This window comes from Tachysurus fulvidraco, chromosome 11 (genome assembly GCF_022655615.1).
Source record: "Tachysurus fulvidraco isolate hzauxx_2018 chromosome 11, HZAU_PFXX_2.0, whole genome shotgun sequence".
In the NCBI taxonomy this organism is placed as follows: Eukaryota; Metazoa; Chordata; class Actinopteri; order Siluriformes; family Bagridae; genus Tachysurus; species Tachysurus fulvidraco.
In genome coordinates this window covers 23841423-23862980 of record NC_062528.1, presented here as the reverse complement: position 1 = coordinate 23862980, position 21558 = coordinate 23841423, and the positions used below count along the sequence as shown (strand labels likewise).

The window sequence follows — 21558 nt, the reverse complement described above, 5'->3', positions numbered from 1 at the left end:
AGCGAAAACATGTTAGGTAGAATGGAAAAAAACAGGGGGCCACAGCCCTAGGCCCTGAGAACTAAAGGAAGGAAAATCCATAAATGGGCATTTGGTGCTCATAAACATGTTGTACAGACTGAAGAAGGCCCAGGTGTTTAGTCTAAAGTTATGCGAAATAAGGGAAGGAAAATCCATAAATGGGCATATGGGTGAAAGGTAATGGGAAATCAGGGGAAATTGGGTCCGGGTGTTTAGAGAACATAGTGGGTAATGCCGATAAAAACAGGTGATATGGCACCTGGGACTCCAAAAAATAGTGGGAAGCAAAGCGGGGGCGAGGAGTGTTAGGATATATATATATCCGGGGCGAGCGGGTCAGTTGGGGGTTGTTTTTATTTTCGCAAGGACGTCGCGAGAGTTTTTGTTTCTTTCTTGATTGATTTGGCATGACATGCTCTTATGGGTTTTAATTTGTTACTTTTAATTTGGTAATAATTTGTTACTATTAAATTTGGCAATTTGATACTTTGAATTTGGCAACTACAATTTGTTGGCTGATTGACCACAATAAAGAAGTTTGCTCATTCTCATCCAGGCCTGAGGAGTTTTCTCAGTTTTTTTTGTAGTAATTATAGAGTTAACAGTGAAATTTAACTAAAAGCCTAAGAGAAGAGATCACCCTGTGATGTGTCAACTTGGAGACCGGCTCTGAGTTCCGACAAGCATTTAAGGAAGTTGTTCCTCCCCACAGTCACCTCAGACTTGTTCATTGGGGATAAATACATACATGTTTAAATATATCTAATAATAATAATCTTGAATATTTATCTTTATATTATTCTTTATATTAACCTTTTGTTCTATGTTTATGTTCTGTAAAGCTGCTTTGAGACAATGTCAAATGTTAAGCACTGTACAATTAAATTTGAATTGAGTAGCAGAGGTAAATTATGTTACTGCATGTAAAAGGAACTGAACACACCTTCACTTAAGAATTACTCACTAAACTGTGAGAAGAACACTTGTGAGGAGAACACTTGCCGGATATTGCTCTGCATACAAAGAGCTGGTGACACCAAATATTGAGGTGATTTGGATTTCTCTTCTGTTCATTGAGAAATAAAATATCTATTTTTGAAAACAAAGCTTTTGCACAGTTCATTAGACACTCAGAGCTTTAAGGATTTGTAGTGTTCAGGTTTTTTTTTTGCCTATAGTCTACTGGGGCAATATATATTCATAGATGTTACACAAAAAAAAAAAAAAAAAAAAAAAAAACCCCAAACCACCATTTGTTCATACTGCTGACAAGAAGTCTAATTTCCATCAGACCAGTAATATGGTTAAAGCAGTGAGTCTTGACTGGCATGGAGACTGTAGCTGGCAAAATTAAAAAGGACAAAATAATGCTGACTGGATTTGTTGAGCTACAGGCCAGATTATGTTCTGTTCTACAGTGAGATGGATGTAGAGTGTTGCAATACTGGCTCAGATGGAATGAGTTATTACAGTGGGGGAAAAATTTAGTCCCCTGCTAATTTTGTAAGTTTAATCCTTTACAACAGACCCTACTTTGTGGCAGATTTATCAGACTGAATTAACAAAAATACATGTTAGAAATTAATTTGACTGGGTAATCAAAACAATTTAATATTGCAAGGTGACTGAAGGAAATGCATGGCACTGGACAGCCCTGAAGCCATGTAAGGTGAAAGCAACACCAAGGACATAGTGCAAGCTTAGACAAGATAAACCATGGGACAATCACTAAAGCAATGAGAACCCCCCCCCAATCATAAACCCTTATCCAGAAGAAGCACAACTTGCACACTAAATGAACCAAAGACAGTTTGAAAGGCAAATGCATTTATTTTGCACAGCTTTAAAACAAAGGAGAGGAATTTTGAGTAAAGATCACGCCTCCACTAGACACTACTCCTGATAAGCGAGAAGCACCTTCTTCCACTGCAGAAACATCTCTTCCTAAAAATGGAGGGGAGGGGGGCACAGGTCAATAGGCTATTCAGTCAGGAGAAGCAGCAAACAGCACCAAGGGGTCTACTCACTTGTTCTGGTGCACATTGGTTCACAGGAATCCAGCACACTCGGAAGACACACAGCTGTACTGCAGTAGATGTAGAGCTGAGAGAAAGGAAGGGAAACTAAACAAAAAGAACCCACACCATGCAGAAGCATGTAGAACAGAAGAACGAGCATTTACCGTCTCTTGCATGGGAGCCATAGAGGTCTTGTCCACAAACGTGAACATCTTCAGGACAAAGCGTCTGTAATGGGTAGGGTATGCAAGTCCAGACGTTCCACTAACTGGGATCAGCTTGGTCAAATAGCGGTCATCCTTGTAGGGACACCTTGGGGATACATAAGGGCATCACTTCCTGTTCAATATAGACAGTGGGCTACAAACAAAACCCGGAAGCTTACCCAGTCACCAGAAGGTCCCACTGGGGAAGACTGTAGGGGTTAGGGGAAGAAGTCGCCCAGCAGTTGCCCAAGCTCAGGACAATGTTTGGATCGGTTCTTCCAACAATGCGCACTTCGACGTACACCGGTTCCCTCAGAACCTTGGTCACAGGGTAGTCACTAGCACTATAGTAAGAGTTATAGGCTATTTGTTCTGTTGGGAGAGAGGAGAAGTCAGCATCTGTTGAAGCCACTGAAACTGCATTTTAATATCCAGACAGCACTCACCTTCCACACAACCCTTTGTGAGACAGAGCCCTTTTCCTAGTCTTAGTTCTACTTGGAGTGGTCCAGAAGCAACAATGGGCAGAGGATCAACATTAGCTGAAGGCTCAATAGACAAAGCAGCCAAGCCAACACCTGAATATTTACACTGGAAATAAAGCCTACAAAAAGGAAATGGCAGGTTAGTAAACCCCTTAATTAATCCCACAACCAGGAGTTTATCACTTACTCATAAGTAGTGTCTCTTGTGATTGAGCCTCGGGGTCCAATTCCAACTTCATAGGAAGAAACCATCCTGTTTTCATAGACCACATAACCACCTTTTACCTAGACAGGAGAAAAAGTAGAGAGCACAATAAACATCTAACTGAAATGAGCAACGCAGTTAGGGGAAGAAAAATAGTGACACAAACCATCATGGTTGTCCCACAAGCAGTCACAGCAAACTGGTAAATAGCAAAGGCTGCATTGGAGTCAACAGGACTACAGGGTCCACTGTTTCCTCCCAACAGGCTGATGGACTCCAGGCTTATCCTGGGACGGGTTGTATCTCTGGCTGCCACCAGCACAAACTGGCCATCAATTGTACACTGGACAGTCACTGGGAACACCAAAATAGAAAGGAATCAGTTTCATGTTAAACCCCAATCAAGAGTCAAGCAGGATTTCACACTTACCAGTTTTCCCATAATAGCAGTGTTGACCATCAAAACAGCAGTTTATGGTGTTACACCGAGTAGCCACGATGCCAGGTTCTCCACAAGGAATTCTTTCATAGTCTTGCACTTGGCATTTCTGAACCTGGCCTGTTGTCTGTGGCAGTACAGTGGGCATCCCAGGAAGCTTTTTCACATTTGGTGGGGCTGCAGGAATACTGCTCACAGCACTGAAGGCAAGAAAAAGCCCCACAAATGCCAAACTTACCCCTATAGCCACCATTGTGCCCAAACTGCATACACCAATGTTTAACTAATCAGCAACTTCTGTCTTTTATTGTGTCCTCAGTCCTAATTGTATCTGGAGTCTCCTCCTACTCAACTAGTCAGTAATAGTGTTCCAGCCGTGTGTCATCATTAACTGCCTTTAACACCGCCTTCATGATTTGTTGGTCATTTTGAGGGGCGTTTTAAACAGATATTTGTTCACTTTTATTGGTCATCTATTTTATTTAAATTGTCTTTTTAAATTTTGTCTAAACAAGTAGGATAAAACAACTATTGTTAAATGGTGCATAAGCTGAACATGAAATTATATCATTAACCATATAAACATCTCATATTTAATTTTTTTTTTAATCTTATGTTAAAAGTCTTTTGGTTTTAATATCTTAAGAAAACATACACACACACACACACACACACACACACACACACACACACACACACACACACACACACATATATATATATATATATTTCATTTATATTATTATATTATATTATTCATATTCATTTTTAAAGTAATATTAGTAGTATTTACTGTGAATATCTTCTTGTACCTCAGGGTACTTTTATTTTGACAGAGCTTTTCTTGTCGTGTATAAGTGTCGCTTCAGTCACATTGACAAAAACAAAACAAACAACATAAAAGTTGTCCTAAAGTACAACTGAACTCTAGACGCTCTAACACTAAATTTGATATTATATATAGTTTAAATAGTTCAATAAACAAAATCCTTTCAGTATATTTGTATTGTGATTTTAACAATTCACATCATCTCAAAGTAGTTTATCAGAAGTATAGAAACAAAAAAATAAAATTCAATTTTATTCTATTATTAATGTTCTCATATTTAAAGTAGGTCACTGTTAGTAAACATGTATTTAAGTCTAAAAGATTGGCACCTTTGTGTTTATGAAGGGTTCAGTGAAATGGCTGGTTTATTTGTTTGGTTTATTTATAGATTTCTCTCAAAGTAATTTGGGTTTTTTTCCTTAGTTCCATTTGCCCAAGTAATGAGGCCAAGATGAGGTTCTTTTATTCAGAGTGAAGGCTCGTACGTGTGAGCAGAGGGTTCTCCCAACAGTAATGAGGGATTTTAGTGTGAACTTTAAAGTCCTCATAGATCTTCTGGCTAAAGAAGTGCCTCTTTTCCACCTGAAAGACCCGGGTGCTGGTTCAGAGCTAGCACTGGTGCTGGTTCAAATTTGGTTCCACTGGCGAACCTTCTAAGACCCGGTTTGCCTTTCCACCGGCTAGAGAGCCATCACAGCGCCGAGTGTGACGTCACTGTATACGTGTCACGTGTCCCAGCAACGTTAGCGCAGCAGCGTCAGACACAAACACAACAACAACGGCGGATGTTGCTTTACTGTTAATGCTCATGGCTTTGCGAACCTACATTGGCATCCAAACGCGGCGAATAAAACGTGTACGTGCGGCTCCATGTAATCTGTATAAACGGAGGTTGTAATCGTTAAAGTACATAACCTTTTTTTTATCGTTAACACAGAAAAAAATTAGCCTTAGCATGCAGCTACCTACTATCATGTGTACTGATAATGTATCATATCATGGTGAAGTAAAAGTGTACTAAACATTAGTATATGTAGCGATTTTGGCTCGCGAAGCAAGGTAAATATTTCTAAGTAACTATAACGTGTTATAATGACTTCTAAATATTTTAACCTAAGTTGAAATTAACGGTAATGGAATTAACGTTACGCTTATTTGGTCTTTTCGTCCGGCGAACAGTCCGTGTAACCTTTATTAGTTCTATGAAGGCGGTATCTTCCTGGCCAAGAAAGATTAGCTTCCCTTTTACTTTATACCGCAATTTAAATTAAATTAACTCAATAGAGCATGTAGTTCAGACCAGATATTGCAGGTACCTTAATTTGTGAGCGATACTCAGAGGCAATCACTTATTTGGCACAAAAATATGGCATTTAATGAATGAGACAAACACAACATGAACTAACTACACAAACAAACAAAAGAAATAGGGAAAACGAAGATTAAAATAAAATAAAACAAAAGAAATTAAAATTGGGGAAAGGGAGGAAGAGACTGGAAAGAAGATACTAGAGAAAGGAAGGAAAGGAATGGCAAGCTTAAACTTCAAAATTAATCACAGCCTAACTGGGAAATCGTCACAGAAACTTAAATTCACCTTAAGATTCAATGAAAGATTCCTACTTAAAATTACGCATCTAAATTGATTGGTAGAGGAAACGGTTACTTGCATTGGATTACTGCACAAGAGTCCGGATGCAACCGAGAAATCTCTGAAAAGTCAGTTAGGGTGGGGTCAGACGTTCTTCCAAGTTCTCCTGAAGATCAGAATAGTTGTCGTTCTTGGAAGTGAAGCTTGCTGGAATTTTTTTGAAGGAAGATGGAGTCGTCTCCAAGCTGTTCCGAAAGTCTGACCACGGATTAGTGGTGTTTGTGACAATTTAAAGGTCGCGAACTCCACACATCTTTGGGAAGATGACCAATACTTCGGTCAGGATTTTTGGAGGGAAAAACTCCCTTTGTTTCAGGTGTCTGTGGGCGTGGTTTAGCTATCAAACTTTTAGATGACTTTAAAGTTTGATCCAGCGTGTATTAAGATGGTATGGCGCTTTTCGTGCTCAAATAAAATACACCATTGTTTGAAAAACGAGTAACCGATAATTTTGTGGTCATTTGGATACTAAACATGAAGGGTAATGACGGTATAAAGGCAGCGGTACATTATATACACAGATCAGTAATCAAAGGGTAAATGATGTTAATATAATATTGTGTTCTTATAAAGGCAAAGAAACAAAAATGAAACACAAAACAAAATGCACTTTCATTAGGGAAGTAAAAAGAAAACGATAGCTTCGTATACGTTCTGACATCAGACCTTAAAGGGGCATACAGCATTAGAACAGGTATACATTAACATGCCATGATCAGTAATTAGAGTATAACTGATTTTAAAATACAATGTTGTTTTCTGACACATGAATAAAATACACCTTTGTCAGGAAAGTAAGGAGCAAATAATTTTAAGTCAGGCAAGCCTTAAAAGAAGAACACATTACAAAAAGGGTTATAAGAATGAGAACCTTAGAGTACCTTATCTTCGGGTTTTATTAGTAAAAAGTCTCATTGTGTTGTGTGTGTGTGTGTGTGTGTGTGTGTGTGTGTGTGTGTGTGTGTGTGTGTGTGTGTTGAGGGCCCCTATGAGTTCAATCAGAGCAGCCGCATGGGGTTATCTGGTCTTTGTGTAGGCTCCAGTCATTCTGGAGCCAGGTGTGTGTGTAAAACTGGGTTGCTCATCGTTTAATTGAGGAGGGTGCCTGGGACATGAAATCTAAAATGACCTGTACCAGACGCTACAATACTTAAGGTACTTTATCAAATGCGCTAACAGTAGCCCCGCCCCCAGCACCTGACGCAAGCGGTTCTTAAGTCTAGACCAGCAACGTTTTGGTGCTACTTAAGAACCACTTTTCCTGGTTCAGAGCTGGTGCTTTGGCGGTCGAAACAGAAAGAACTGGTTCTAAATTAGGCTCTGGCTCCGAACCAGCACTCGAACTGCCTCAGTGGAAAAGGGGCATAGGTATTCTGTCCAAGAACACGTCCTTTCACCCAATCTGAATATGCCTCCAAAAGAGCTAAGGACATTTTCACCATACATCAGACTTCTACCCATGAAGATTTTTTGGTGTTTTTGGGACCATGGGGTTTTCTGCCCAAACTCAGTGCTTCCATTCAACCTGTGTTCCACTGAGTGTTTTATAAACTAATTGGCTTTATTGTTTTTCTAACAATGACGTACTTTTTATTGTGAATAATTCACACTAGTATCACATTAGTATGTCTTAATTATTATACTGTGCTTCAGATTATCTGAGGAGGACTAAAGATTGTGTGTGTGTGTGTGTGTGTGTGTGTGTGTGTGTGTGTGTGAGTGTGAGACCTTTGAACCAGTTGCTCATTGACAGATTTTTAGAAGTATGAATGTGTAGTGATATGGATTCAAGTAGTCATGTATGTGTTAACTAATAGATAACTAATTTCTATCTTTGTTTATGTGTTTTTACAGGTAAGATGAGTGATGTGTCATCACAGTTTGTCTTCATAAAATGTTTATACGGTAGTTATATGTGTTAGTTTGATGAACGTGTATATTAAATCGATAAATTGAGAGGTTGAGGTACGGCCGGCTGCACCCGCGTGACGGATTGCGCAACCTTGGCTGGGAGGCGGCCGACGCCGCTGCTCTGGTGGAGGCCGCGTGATGATTACGACTTAAGTGCCTAATGTTATCAGAAAATATAATTACAATCACTCATTGTTATGAAAGAGTTGATATTTGTTTATTGTTATGGTTGTGTTCTGTACACCTGTCATGGGTAAGGGACAACTAAATTGCTGAGAGAAATAGCCTACTAAAAAGAAAACAAAGTGCTTATACACCGTTTTTGTATGGTTATTGAGTATTGCGTATTATTGTCTGTCTGATGCCATGAAAATGTTAATGGGTTACAGACAGTATTCCGCAATATATTCTCATTTTCTTTTGATGTGTTGTCATAAGATTGTGCAAAGTGAGTTTGTGGACATAGAGCTTCATTTATATATGAAGAAGCCACTCTGGCAGTCATTGATACACAGTTGAAAGATAACTAATTTCTATCTTTGTTTATGTGTTTTTACAGCAATAAAACAATATATGTGCCACCAGAAGTCTCCGCCTCTTCCGTGTGTGCAACATCATGGCGAGCCAGCCAGGAGAGGACTGCTGACTGGATGTGAGAGAGACAGTAGATTCGTCAATATAGAGAATTATATAGAGTACATGAAAGAGACTGAATGCAAAACAAGGGAAAAAAAAGGAACACCTTCAAGACTGCGTTAGTTCCAAGTTTCTGATGCTAGAGAAGCCTAAACTGATAAAAGCCTGTCTCTATCTAAAGTGCAATGAGCCATCGGGTGAAGGTCTCCCAGGCCAAATGAGGCGGGCACTGATAAGGCTGGCAGAGGGAACATTAGATAAAATTGAGGAAAGTTTAGAAGAGGAACAATATGCAGAGAGCCTTAATGAACTTCTGTGTTTCATCGAGTCCCTTAAGAAATCAGCCGAGCTCAAAGTGTCAGCAGTAACCCAGTCTGAGATAGAGAAGCTAAGAGAAGAGTATGCAGAACTACAGCAGACACATCCAAATGCTCGTCATGCATTAGAGGAACAGATTGGGCTACTTGAAGAAAAACATCAGAGAGAAAAGATAAAATGAGTGTGAAAGAACAAGTCACAAGACACAAATCGATTCCTGAAGTTACTCCGAGGAGGGAATTCCGAGTCTTCAGACAGATTGGAGAGGCTGGCCAAAAGGAAAAATTGTCATACACTAGCCTCAACAACCAGATGGATCAGGAGTGAGAAAGGGGTACGCAGAGGCGGAAATCATTGATGCAGTTATCAGAGCAGTGAGTCCTGGCCTTCCCCTCCGGGAACTCCTTGAAATTAAGCGAGATCTCACACTTTCCACATCAAAGACTATCCTCAGAGGACATTATAAAATAGACTCTTCATCTGATCTACTGCACAGGCTCATGAACATCTCTCAGGAACCCAAGGAGTCTGCCCAAAGTTTTCTGTTCTGAGCCATTGAACTGATGGAGAAACTACTGTGGACATCTGGAGATGAGCAGGATGGAGAACAGTTTAGCCCTGAGTTCATCCAATGAAAGTTTCTTCGCTCTGTGGAGACAGGCCTTCTAATTGATGCAGTTAAGTTCCAAGTCAAACCATACCTCAGTGATCCTAAAGTAGCAGATGAAGTGTTGATTGAGAAAATGGGTGAAGCTGCTAATCTGTAATTGGGAGGGGTGTGGCTTGGTGTGGAAAAAATACAAACACAAAATCCTTGCATTAGCAGAAGTGTATTAAGTATATATTGATTGTCAAAGTATTTGGTATGTGCACAGAATTTTCTTGGGAGATTTACATTACATTTAAATTTCACAAGCATTTTACAGAAATATGATTAACACATTGATACAAGTGTTCTTTTCTTACTGGTCCCTGACAATTTAGATAACAGCCTATAACAGAAAATTCAAATTTATCCATACTGACACCATACTGACACCACACTAACACCATACTGACACCATAACCAGTCAGATATCTGGACATGATTGATGAATTGTGATTGATATAAATAAAATTATTTTATTATGGGATGTCGCTGACTTGACATTCTCTTCTAAGAAAACAATAATTAACATTAACTACGAGGCATGTCCAGATATTTGTCATCTGGAAATGCTTTTGTACTGTTTTTTATGATAAAGGTATGTAAAATAACTGCTCAGTGCTGCAAAACAAACAACTCTGTTAATGCTAACTTAATTCTATATAAACTATAGAATGAGGGTGAACTATAGAATGAGGGTGAACGGCTGACTACACAGTTTATGGGAATAAATTGTGTATTTCCCTCACAGCGGCAGAGTCCTGGGTTTCAACTCATGCGACTAAACTTTCCGGGTTAGAGTGAACGCTGGCGCGTCTTGGCTGCCGCTGCTCTCCCCGATAGCAATAATTATTAACATCATAAACACTGCGTAGACTACAATGAGGATCTATTGTTTATGGCTTGTACTTGCCTGGACTGTACTGCCTCTTGTACAGTCCTCAATACTGTTTCAATACTCTGCCGCTGAACTTCAGAGTTTCCATCCGTGTTTATATGATTCAACACTTCCTGCACTGCTTGCTCATCCGGACATCTTATATCTGCCAAGACGGAAATACATTCATCGTGGCTCTCGGCGGAACTTCTGGTATAATAAATCCAGTGATATAAAGTCGCTATGGTCAGCTGTTCGACGTCCACCAAGCAACCTGGCTAACTCGTCTAACTCGGCTACCAGACCAAGCGACAACAACACTGCCAGTTTCGGTCTTCTTAACATCCGCTCTCTTACGAGTAAAGGGCATCTTGTGCAGGATCTTCTTGCAAATTGCAAGATTGATTTTCTTTTTTTAACCAAAACATGGCAGCAACAAAATGACTTTATTGCACTCAATGATGCCATTCTGCCATGGTTTGTTTACAACTCTCAACCACGTGATTCTGGTCGAGGAGGAGGTCTGGCGATAATCTACCGTGAGAAGTGAAGACTGATGTCAGTGAATGTTTCTGTCTCCCACTCATTTGAGGCTGCAGTTTGTCGGCTCTCTGGATCTACTCCAACGATTATCAGCACTGTATATCGACCACCAAAGTTTAACAAGGATTTTATCCCTGACTTTGCTGCTTTTTTTACTCAAATAACTACACTCTCACCAAATATAATTCTTGTGGGGGATTTCAATATTCACATGGATGATGTTCGCAACAATCTTACTAAAGAATTTACATCTTGTCTGGATAGCTTCGGACTGCAGCAGCATGTGAATTTTCCCACGAATACTAAAGGACATACTTTGGATTTAATCTGTTGTTCAGGTGTCTCTCCAGACAACCTTAATGCAGACTTTTTTTCCATGTACTGATCATGTGTTACTGTCTTTTAATGTTAATCTTCCACTTTTCAAATCGAAATCTGCATGCATGATATCATTTAGAAAAATCAAGGACATTAATTTGGACAGCTTGTCTTTAAGCATTGCAAGTCTTCCTAGGGCTGACAGCTGTTCCACTCCAAATAACTTGGTCTCTCAGTATAATTATAGTCTCCATAATTTGCTGAATATTTTTGCCCCACTTAAGACTAGGACTGTTTCATTTGCTGTTACTGCACCCTGGTTCACTCCTTTTCTCAGGCAATTAAAAGCAAACGGACGACGGCTTGAGAGACTTTTTAGAATAACTGGCCTTACTGTGCACAAGGAAATGTATTCAGAACATATGTCTCACTATAAAGAAACTATTGCTAAAGCTAAATCTACATACTATTCTGGCTTAATTGGTTTTAATGAAGGGAATTCAAGGGTTCTTTATTCTGATTTTTGCAATACTTTAACTTCATTCTTTACTTCAAAAAATTAAGACATTCATCATCAACTTATGGCCACTCCTGTTTCTACTCCATGTATCTCAGTTTTACCTGTTCCTACATAACTGTTCTCAACTGTTCTACCCTCAATTGATGACATCTTAAAACTTGCTCATGAATCTAAATCTTCAACTTGTTTTCTTGATCCTATACTGTAACAACTGTCCTTGTTAAGGCTACTGCTTCCTCTCTGTCCCCTTTTATCATGGGTATTATTTATTCCTCCCTTACCACTGGAGTTGTTCCTTCTCAACAGACAGCTGCTGTAACTCCTATTCTAAAGAAACCAGGATTGGATACCAACAACCTTAATAATTTCCGTCCTATTTCTAATCTTCCTTTTATTTCTAAAACTTTGGAAAAAGTTGTTGCTGCTCAACTTCATATTCATTTGTCTGGTAATAATCTATACAATCTGGTTTTCGCCCATTTCATAGCACTGAAACGGCTCTTTTAAAAATGAAAAATGATTTGCTTATAGCAGCTGATTGGTTTCATTCATATCTCTCTGATCGCACACATATCTCTCTGATCGCACCAGTTTGTTCAACCAAAATCATTCACCTGTTCGACAGTTTCCGTTACCTCTAGTGTACCCCAGGGCTCTGTCCTGGGCCCTTTGCTATTTATTACTTACCTTTTACCCCTTGGACATATTTTTCATAAGTATCAGTTTAAGTTTCATTGCTATGCTGATGACACCCAGCTCTACCTTTCCACAAAACCACATTCCCTCCATCTGATCTTACTGATCGTCACATTGACATAAAATCATGGTTTTCAGCAAACTTTCTTAAACTAAATAGTAATAAAACAGAAATTCTCCTTAAAGGCACAAAATCTGTACTTAACAAATTTTCAAATTTTTTTATTTCCATTGATGAATCTCTCATAGCTCCCTCATCTCAGGTTAAGAGTCTTGGTGTCATCTTTGATAGTACCCTTTCTTTTACCTCTCATGTAAATAATGTTACTCGGGCTGCATACTTTCACCTTCGAAATATCAGTAGGTTTCTCTCCTTTCTCACGACTCAATCAACCACCACTCTTTTGCCCACATTATTACTTGTACTTCCTCTATCCATCATATTACACCTGTTCTGGAACAGCTACACTGGCTTCCATTATTTTTCGTTTTAAGTATAAAATTCTTCTTCTAACATTTAAAGCAATCCACAATCTTGCACCTTCATATCTTCTTGATCTTCTTCATACTCATTTCATTGTTCCCTCTGTCCGTCTTGTAACTATGGGGAATAGAGTTTTCAGTTACTCTGCACCTCAGCTCAGGAACTTAATTCCATCTTAACTCCGTAATATTGATTCTCTTTCATTATTTAAATCTCAGCTTAAAACTTAAAGCATCTGTTTAGTTTAGCTTATTCTACATCATAATTTGTACTGCTGTTCTAATTTGTATCGCTATGTAGGAATTTTATTGTCTTTGTTGTTTGATTGTCTTTGTTGTTTTTTTGGACGGTGACCTTGAGTGTTCAGAAAGGCACCTTTAAATAAAATTAATTATTATTATTATTATTATTATTATTACTATTATTATTATTACTATTACAATTGTCACAAAAAAATCACTACACTGTCTGGTCTCTTTGCGCGTTGCTTTGCGAGATTATGCAGCGAGATTTTTTTTTTTCCTCACTGCTGCAAGAGTCTGTGTGAGAATATGTGGGTGTGGCGTGCAAGCGTGAGATTTGGGTCAATTACGTGAGTCTCACACTGAATGCGTGAGAGTTGGCAGACTTGTAAATAGTAAGTTTTTCTGGGTGACAAATACAATGTATGGCGGGAGAGCGTGACAAAAGACCGAAATGAGTGACACTTGATGGCCCTGCAGTCAGGTTTTAGACCCCATCATAGCACAGAAACTGCTTGTGTTAAAGTTACACATGATTTGTTCTTAGTGTAGCCGGTCTGCCCTTCTGTGTCGTATCTGGCTACCGTTCTGTGTTGTGTTCTTGTGCAATGTGAAATAAGAGACTAGAGACAGTCTGCTGGTTCAATTGCTGTTCTTTATCCAGGTTGTTGCATAAACCTGAAGCATACAGTTATAAACCGTTGCACACTCAGTTGCCTGCTCCTGCTTGTGCTCCTTCACTCAGACAAACAAACAAAAACAACAAAAATGCAGTAATCAGTAAACAAATTTCTAGTGTGGACGTGAAGAGCTGCATGAACTTTGATAGCTTCGTTAGTTTCCACTGATATGCTGAGGATACACACCCCAGTCTGCCAGTCCAGAGGCACTCTCCCCAACCTCCATGCGATGTTGCAGAGGCGTGTCAACCAAGACATCCCCACAACATACAGAACCTTGAGGTACTCAGGGCGGATCTCATCCACCCCCGGTACCTTGCCACTGAGGAGCTTCTCAACTACCTCAGTGACCTCAGCTTGGGGAATCGACGAGTCCACAACTGAGCCCCACCCTCTGCTTCCTCAGTGGAAGACATGTCGGTGGGGTTGAGGAGAACCTCGAAGTATTCCTTCCACCGTCCGAGCATGTCCCCAGTCGAAGTCAGCAGATTCCCACTCCCACTGTAAACAGTGTGAGCAGGGCACTGCTTCCCCTTCCTGAGGCGCCGGACGGTTTGCCAGAAATTCTTCAAGGCCAACCGATAGTCCTTCTCCATGGCCTCACTGAACTCCTCCCAGACCCGAGTTTTTGCCTCCGTAACCACCCGGGCTGAAGCTCGCTTGGCCCTTCGGTACCTATCAGCTGCCTCTGGAGTCCCCCGAGCCAACCAGGCTCGATAGGACTCCTTCTTCAGCTTGACGGCATGCCTTACTTCTGGTGTCCACCACCGGGTTCGGGGATTGCCACCACGACAGGCGCCTGAGACCTTACGGCCACAGCTCCGAGCGGCCGCGTCGACAATGGAGGTGGAGACCATGGTCCACTCGGACTCAATGTCTCCAACCTCTCTCGGGATCTGATTGAAGCTCTGCCGGAGGTGGGAGTAGAAGATCTCTCTGACCGGAGACTCTGTCAAACGTTCCCAGCAGACCCTCACAGTACGTTTGGGTCTGCCAAGTCTGTCCAACTTCCTCCCCCACCATCGGATCCAACTCACCACCAGGTGGTGATCAGTTGACAGCTCCGCCCCTCTCTTTACCCGAGTGTCCAAGACATACGGCCGGATGTCAGATGAAACAACCACAAAGTCGATCATCGACTTCCGACCTAGGGTGTCCTGGTGCCATGTGTACTGATGGACACCCTTATGCTTGAACATGGTGTTCGTTATGGACAAACTGTGACTAGCACAGAAGTCCAATAACAGAACACCACTTGGGTTCAGGTCTAGACTGCTACACTGTTCATTAATAAATTGGTCTTTCCATCTGCTATTACACAGCCTTGAAAACATCAAACAGCTTTTCTTATGCTATATTACATCTGACCAAATGCACATTATCATCTAGTGCTTGCTAATATTATGAACAGCAGCTACATTAATTCCTCTCCACTGCTTCTCTCTTTCTACACATCACGAGGCATCGAGAAATTGTGGTATACCAGCTCGAGACCCTGGGGAGGTGTTCTGGGCATGTCCAACCGGGAGAAGACCCCGGGGAAGACCTAGGACATGCTGGAGGGACTATGTCTCTCGGCTGGCTTGGGAACGCCTCGGTATTCCCCCGGAAGAGCTGGAGGAAGTGTCTAGGGAGAGGGAAGTCTGGGCATCCCTGCTTAGACTGCTGCGCCCGCGACCTGGCCCCGGATAAGCGGTAGAAGATAGATGGATGGACCAGCTCGAGGCATACCAGCTCTGATCGTCTTTTGTGCCATAAGAAGATTTTGGACCTCTGCTGAGATGAGGCCAAATCTGTGAGGATCCTGAGGCATCTAGAGATCTACCACCTCCAGTTAGACTCTGCTATACTAAAGAGGAAATGCAACTCCATGTGGTCTTTGAGGACAACAACCTCCTCATCAATACAACATTTATCAGACTGTATATTTATGTATATGTATATATGAGGATGAGGTTCCCCTTTGAGTCTGGTTCCTCTCAAGGTTTCTTCCTTTACCATCTAATGGAGTTTTTCCTCCCCACAGTCACCCGAGTCACCTCAGACTTGCTTATTGGGGATAAATACATACACATTTAAATATATCTAATATTAATCTTGAATTTTTGTTTTATATTAATCTTATTCTTTATATTAACCTTTTGTTCTATGTTTATGTTCTGTAAAGCTGCTTTGAGACAATGTCAAATGTTAAGTGCTGTACAAGTAAATTTGAATAGAGTAGCAGAGGTAAATTATGTTACTGCACGTCACAGCATGTGAAAAGAACTGAACACACCTTCACTTGTAAGAATTTCTCACTAAACCTGCCATTGTGAGTTGGACACTTTTTTCATTTGAATTTTGTGGAAACCTTCATCTAGGGTAAGACTATTTATGAAGAATAAAGTATAACAACTATCCAGTCTGTCTGGATTACATAAAGAGACTGAAGGATCTGAGGCAGATATCACCAGCTCTTTGCCTGATATTGCTCTGCTTACTTATGCTAATATTTCACACAAATGTTTCTATTCTATTATTTCCATCTGAAGTTGTTTACCTATTTATCAGGCCTGAAGCGACACATCATTCATTTGTTCATACTGAAAAAAAAAAAAAAAAAAAGTCTAATTTCCACCAGACCAGTCAACACCATTGTGGGAAAATTTGGGTGTGCGCTCTTATTCTATGAACTATTACCACTATATGGGGGTAGGCCGGATGTTGTAATAGTGTTGAGCTATAATATTGTATAATCGACATTAGGTCGTATATGAGTTATAGGGAGTATAAGAGCTATATGGACTATAATTATAAATATAGATAGATAGATAGATAGATAGATAGATAGATAGATAGATAGATAGATAGATAGATAGATGACACATGAGACAGAGATAAGGGGTGTAGTTGGTTTATTGAAGTCATAGAACTCAATAGGCAGAGCTAGGCCCAGGCACAGGAGACGTAGGAGAGTAGTCAGGAGATCCAGGAGAGGAGGAGGAGGAGAGGCAGGGGGTTCCAGCACAGAGCAGCAATGCTCAGGAACAGCATGAGGACAGCCATCGGTCTGGGTAGAGGAAGTGCAGGCCTGAGGCCTCTTCACAATGTAAGATGGTGTGAAGTGATGCTCAGGGAGGTTGGGAGAACCGAGTTGTTCCATGAACGTGATAAGCTCATGGGTTATATGGGCCAGCTGGTAGCGGCGGTAGCTGGCCAGAAGTTCGGTGGGCATAGGTCTCGCATAAGGCATCATATAAGATCTCATAATGGCGAGAAGGCCGAATAGGTTGGCCAGCAGGACGATCTTGCTGACTGAGCATCTGAGACAAACAAGAAAAAGGGAACCTGTCCTTTAGGCGAGAACAGAGGAACTAAGGCTTAAAATTAGAATGCATGTGCAGGCCCAGTCTGGACAAACAAGACATAAGTCTAGCAAATTTAAGGAGTCAGCATAAACAGATCCACATATATGCAAAACATTATAAAATGCAAAAGCTTAGCTTAAGGAATAATGCAGTACTTCTACTAACCAGATAAAAAAACTCTACTTGTAAGTCAACTACTGGTAATATATAATCCAGTTGATTTGGAACCTGATGTTACTGTAATCAAGGAACTCTTATCCTAACATAATTGATCAAATACTGTTGAATGTCATAATCATATCATAAATCAGAACTCCTATATCATAGGGGATGGTAGGTGATTGAGGAATTGAGTATTATCACTGTGCTGATCAGTTATATCTTTAGGTTATATGTAGAGAAGTGATTAATTTAGTGTAGGGCGAATAGGTTATAGGTGATTGTCATGATAACCATACATAGTACAGGCGTACAATACAGATAATCATAGTACTAACAGGTAACCATATAGTATAGGTACACAATACAGGTAATCATCTTAAATACATATTATATATAGGCGTATAATCAAGAAAAAAATATCAAATCATACACAAATATATAGGAAAAAAACAGATAGGGGAAAACTCACCCATTGCAGCTGGAGAATTGGTGATTGATTGGTCCTCAAGACGCGTGTTTCGTCTGGGTGATACGTGACAGGGAGTAGGACAAGATGTTCTTGGGGGCACAGCCTTGACGATAGTTTCATCAACGCAGCATATTTTTGATAATGCAGAAGTTCGGCAGGAACAACAGGCCAGACTTAATTTTCGGTAAAAGGGCAGACTTGTTTTTCGGGGAAATGAAGCAGGGGGGCCAAGGGCGATTCTGTAATTCTGTAGTGTCAGGAGAAGAGCCAGAAAGGTCAGGTGGATAATGATGCATGAAGGTATGATGGTACCCAAGAGTGCCAGGGTATATAGAAGGGTTTTTCTGAAAGGGGAGGGAACCTTTGGGTGGCATGGGGACACGCTGTTTGGGTTTTTCTTTGATATTTTCAACTTAGAAGTTTTTCCTCCTTGAGCTCAATGGAAGCAGTGGCCGATCAGCATCAATAAAGAGTTTCTCATTCTTATCCAGGTCTGGAAAGTTCTTATTTAAATTCAAGTAGTATTAAAGTGTGATTAATTGGTATTAACATATCAGGAAGTATTAGTAAGTAAATATTTTATTGTATGAACTAATTAGCATTAAGTTTAATTATTTTTAGCAGCAAGTATGAAAAACTATTATTGATTATTAATTTGGCTGTAATTCACCCCTGGCATCCGCTTGGAGGGGGCTCTCAAATTTCCGACACCATCATTCTGCTAATGGTTAAAGCAGCAAGTCCTGACTGGCATGGACACGGTAATACTGTCAAAATCAGGAAATAATGCTGACTGGAGTTAGAGCTATGGGCCAGAGCATGTTCTGTTCTACAGTGAGATGTGAAGGGAGATTGTCACAATACTGGCTCAGATGGAATGACACTTCTTACAGTAGGGGAAGTAATTCTAATCCCCTGCTAATTTTGTAAGTTAATCCTTTACAATGAAATTAACAAACCATACTTTAACGACAGAATGTCAAAAAAAAAATTTGGCTGGTAATAAACAATTTAATATTGCGAGGTGACTGAAGGAAATGCATGGCACTGGACAGCCCTGAAGCCATGTAAGGTGAAAGCAACACCAAGGACATGGTGCAAGCTTAGACAAGATAAACCATGGGACAATCACTAAAGCCACAAGAACCCCCAATCATAAACCCTTATCCAGAAGCAGCACAACTTGCACACTAAATGAACCAAAGACAGTTTGAAAGGCAAATGCATTTATTTTGCACAGCTTTAAAACAAAGGAGAGGAATTTTGAGTAAAGATCACCCCTCCACTAGACACTACTCCTGATAAGCGAGAAGCACCTTCTTCCACTGCAGAAACATCTCTTCCTAAAAATGGGTGGGGGGGAGCCACAGGTCAATAAGCTATTCAGTCAGGAGAAGCAGCAAAAAACAGCACCAAGGGGTCTACTCACTTGTTCTGGTGCACATTGGTTCACAGGAATCCAGCACACTCGGAAGACACACAGCTGTACTGCAGTGGATGTAGAGCTGAGGGAAAGGAAGAGAACCTAAACAAAAAAGAACCCACACCATGCAGAAGCATGTAGAACAGAAGAACGAGCATTTACCGTCTCTTGCATGGGAGCCATAGAGGTCTTGTCCACAAACGTGAACATCTTCAGGACAAAGCGTCTGTAATGGGTAGGGTATGCAAGTCCAGACGTTCCACTAACTGGGATCAGCTTGGTCAAATAGCGGTCATCCTTGTAGGGACACCTTGGGGATACATAAGGGCATCACGTCCTGTTCAATATAGACAGTGGGCTACAAACAAAACCCGGAAGCTTACCCGGACACCAGAAGGTCCCACTGGGGAAGACTGTAGGGGTTAGGGGAAGAAGTCGCCCAGCAGTTGCCCAAGCTCAGGACAATGTTTGGATCGGTTCTTCCAACAATGCGCACTTCGACATACACCGGTTCCCTCAGAACCTTGGTCACAGGGTAGTCACTAGCACTATAGTAAGAGTTATAGGCTATTTGTTCTGTTGGGAGAGAGGAGAAGTCAGCATCTGTTGAAGCCACTGAAACTGCATTTTAATATCCAGACAGCACTCACCTTCTACACAACCCTTTGAGAGACAGAGCCCTTTTCCTAGTCTTAGTTCTACTTGGAGTGGTCCAGAAGCAACGATGGGCAGAGGATCAACATTAGCTGAAGGCTCAATAGACAAAGCAGCCAAGCCAACACCTGAATATTTACACTGGAAATAAAGCCTACAAAAAGGAAATGGCAGGTTAGTAAAACCCCTTAATTAATCCCCACAACCAGGAGTTTTCGATCACTTACTCATAAGTAGTGTCTCTTGTGATTGAGCCTCGGGGTCCAATTCCAACTTCATAGGAAGAAACCATCCTGTTTTCATAGACCACATAACCACCTTTTACCTAGACAGGAGAAAAGTAGAGAGCACAATAAACAGCTACCTGAAATGAACAACGCAGTTAGGGGAAGAAAAATAGTGACACAAACCATCATGGTTGTCCCACAAGCAGTCACAGCAAACTGGTAAATAGCAAAGGCTGCATTTGAGTCAACGGGACTACAGGGTCCACTGTTTCCTCCCAACAGGCTGATGGACTCCAGGCTTATCCTGGGACGGGTTGTATCTCTGGCTGCCACCAGCACAAACTGGCCATCAATTGTACACTGGACAGTCACTGGGAACACCAAAAATAGAAAGGAATCAGTTTCATGTTAAACCCCAATCAAGAGTCAAGCAGGATTTCAAGCTTACCAGTTTTCCCATAATAGCACTGTTGACCATCAAAACAGCAGTTTATGGCATTACACCGAGTAGCCACGATGCCAGGTTCTCCACAAGGAATTCTTTCATAGTCTTGCACTTGGCATTTCTGAACCTGGCCAGGTGTATGTGGCAGCACAGTGGGCATCCCGGGAAGCTGAGGATCCTGAGAGAGCTTTTTCACATTTGGTGGGGCTGCAGGAACACTGCTCACAGCACTGAAGGCAAGAAAAAGCCCCACAAATGCCAAACTTACCCCTGTAGTCACCATTGTTCCCAAACTGCATACACCTATGTTTAACTAGTCAGCAACTTCTGTCTTTTATTGTGTCCTCAGTCCTAATTGTATCTGGAGTCTCCTCCTACTCAACTAGTCAGTAATAGTGTTCCAGCCATGTGTCGTCATTAACTGCCTTAATCACCGCCTTCATGATTTGTTGGTCATTTTGAGGGGCGTTTTAAACAGATATTTGTTCTATTTGTCAAGTTAATTATATGTGAGAGTTTTGTAATGTTAAAAATCTGAGGCTGGCCATCTAATTAACTCCCATTATTTTAATATATGCATTTAAATTGTCTTTTTAAATTTTATCTAAACAAGTATCATTTTTTGTAATGGTATGTTAAAAGTCTTTTGGTTTTAAAATATTAAGAAATATATATATATATATATATATATATATATATATACATATATATATATATATATATATATATAATTTATATAAATAAATATATAATAATATATATATAAATATATATATATTATTTAAAGTAATATTAGTAGTATTTACTGCGAATATCTTCTTGTACCGCAGCATACTTTTATTTTGACAGAGCTTTCTTTCCTTGTCGTGTATAAGTGTCGCTACAGTCACATTGACAAAAACAAAACAAAATAAAAGTTGTCCTAAAGTTAGATCCTCTAACGCTCTATATTTTATATTATATATTATATATAGTTCACATAGTTCAATAAAAAAAATTCCTTTCAGTTTATTTGTATTGTGCTTTTGACAATTCAAACTGTCTCAAAGCAGCTTTTCAGAAGTATAGAAACAAATAAAATTCTATTTTATTCTATTATTAAT

At 40.3% G+C, this 21558-nt stretch overlaps 2 protein-coding genes across 2 annotated transcripts; both read right to left on the bottom strand.

The window, feature by feature from the left end:
* Nucleotides 1-1831: 1831 nt before the first annotated feature.
* LOC125138442 (zona pellucida sperm-binding protein 4-like) lies at nt 1832-3661 on the bottom strand. Its single transcript, XM_047820582.1, has 8 exons — nt 3366-3661; nt 3102-3289; nt 2918-3015; nt 2692-2849; nt 2425-2617; nt 2204-2351; nt 2049-2124; nt 1832-1965 (listed from the first exon to the last, which is right to left on the bottom strand). Exons 1-8 carry the CDS (start codon nt 3625-3627, stop codon nt 1865-1867), a joined length of 1224 nt encoding a protein of 407 aa, XP_047676538.1. The 5' UTR covers nt 3628-3661; the 3' UTR covers nt 1832-1864.
* Nucleotides 3662-18915: 15254 nt separating this feature from the next.
* LOC113649098 (zona pellucida sperm-binding protein 4-like) lies at nt 18916-20788 on the bottom strand. Its single transcript, XM_027156710.2, has 8 exons — nt 20459-20788; nt 20194-20381; nt 20011-20108; nt 19780-19937; nt 19513-19705; nt 19292-19439; nt 19136-19211; nt 18916-19049 (listed from the first exon to the last, which is right to left on the bottom strand). The coding sequence occupies exons 1-8, from the start codon at nt 20736-20738 to the stop codon at nt 18949-18951; spliced, it is 1242 nt and encodes a 413-aa protein (XP_027012511.2). The 5' UTR covers nt 20739-20788; the 3' UTR covers nt 18916-18948.
* Between the last annotated feature and the right edge of the window lie 770 nt (nt 20789-21558).

Bases quoted from the DNA above. Each gene is read 5' to 3' on its own strand.
- LOC125138442 (XM_047820582.1), bottom strand. From the start codon at position 3,627: ATGGTGGCTATAGGGGTAAGTTTGGCATTTGTGGGGCTTTTTCTTGCC. The intron at 2,618-2,691 runs GTGAGTGCTGTC...CTCTCCCAACAG, and splicing joins CACAAAGGGTTGTGTGGAAG to AACAAATAGCCTATAACTCT. The intron at 1,966-2,048 runs GTGAGTAGACCC...CTCCATTTTTAG, and splicing joins ACCAATGTGCACCAGAACAA to GAAGAGATGTTTCTGCAGTG.
- LOC113649098 (XM_027156710.2), bottom strand. From the start codon at position 20,738: ATGGTGACTACAGGGGTAAGTTTGGCATTTGTGGGGCTTTTTCTTGCC. The intron at 20,382-20,458 runs GTAAGCTTGAAA...TGGTGTTCCCAG, and splicing joins GTGCTATTATGGGAAAACTG to TGACTGTCCAGTGTACAATT. The intron at 19,440-19,512 runs GTAAGCTTCCGG...TGTATCCCCAAG, and splicing joins TGGGACCTTCTGGTGTCCGG to GTGTCCCTACAAGGATGACC.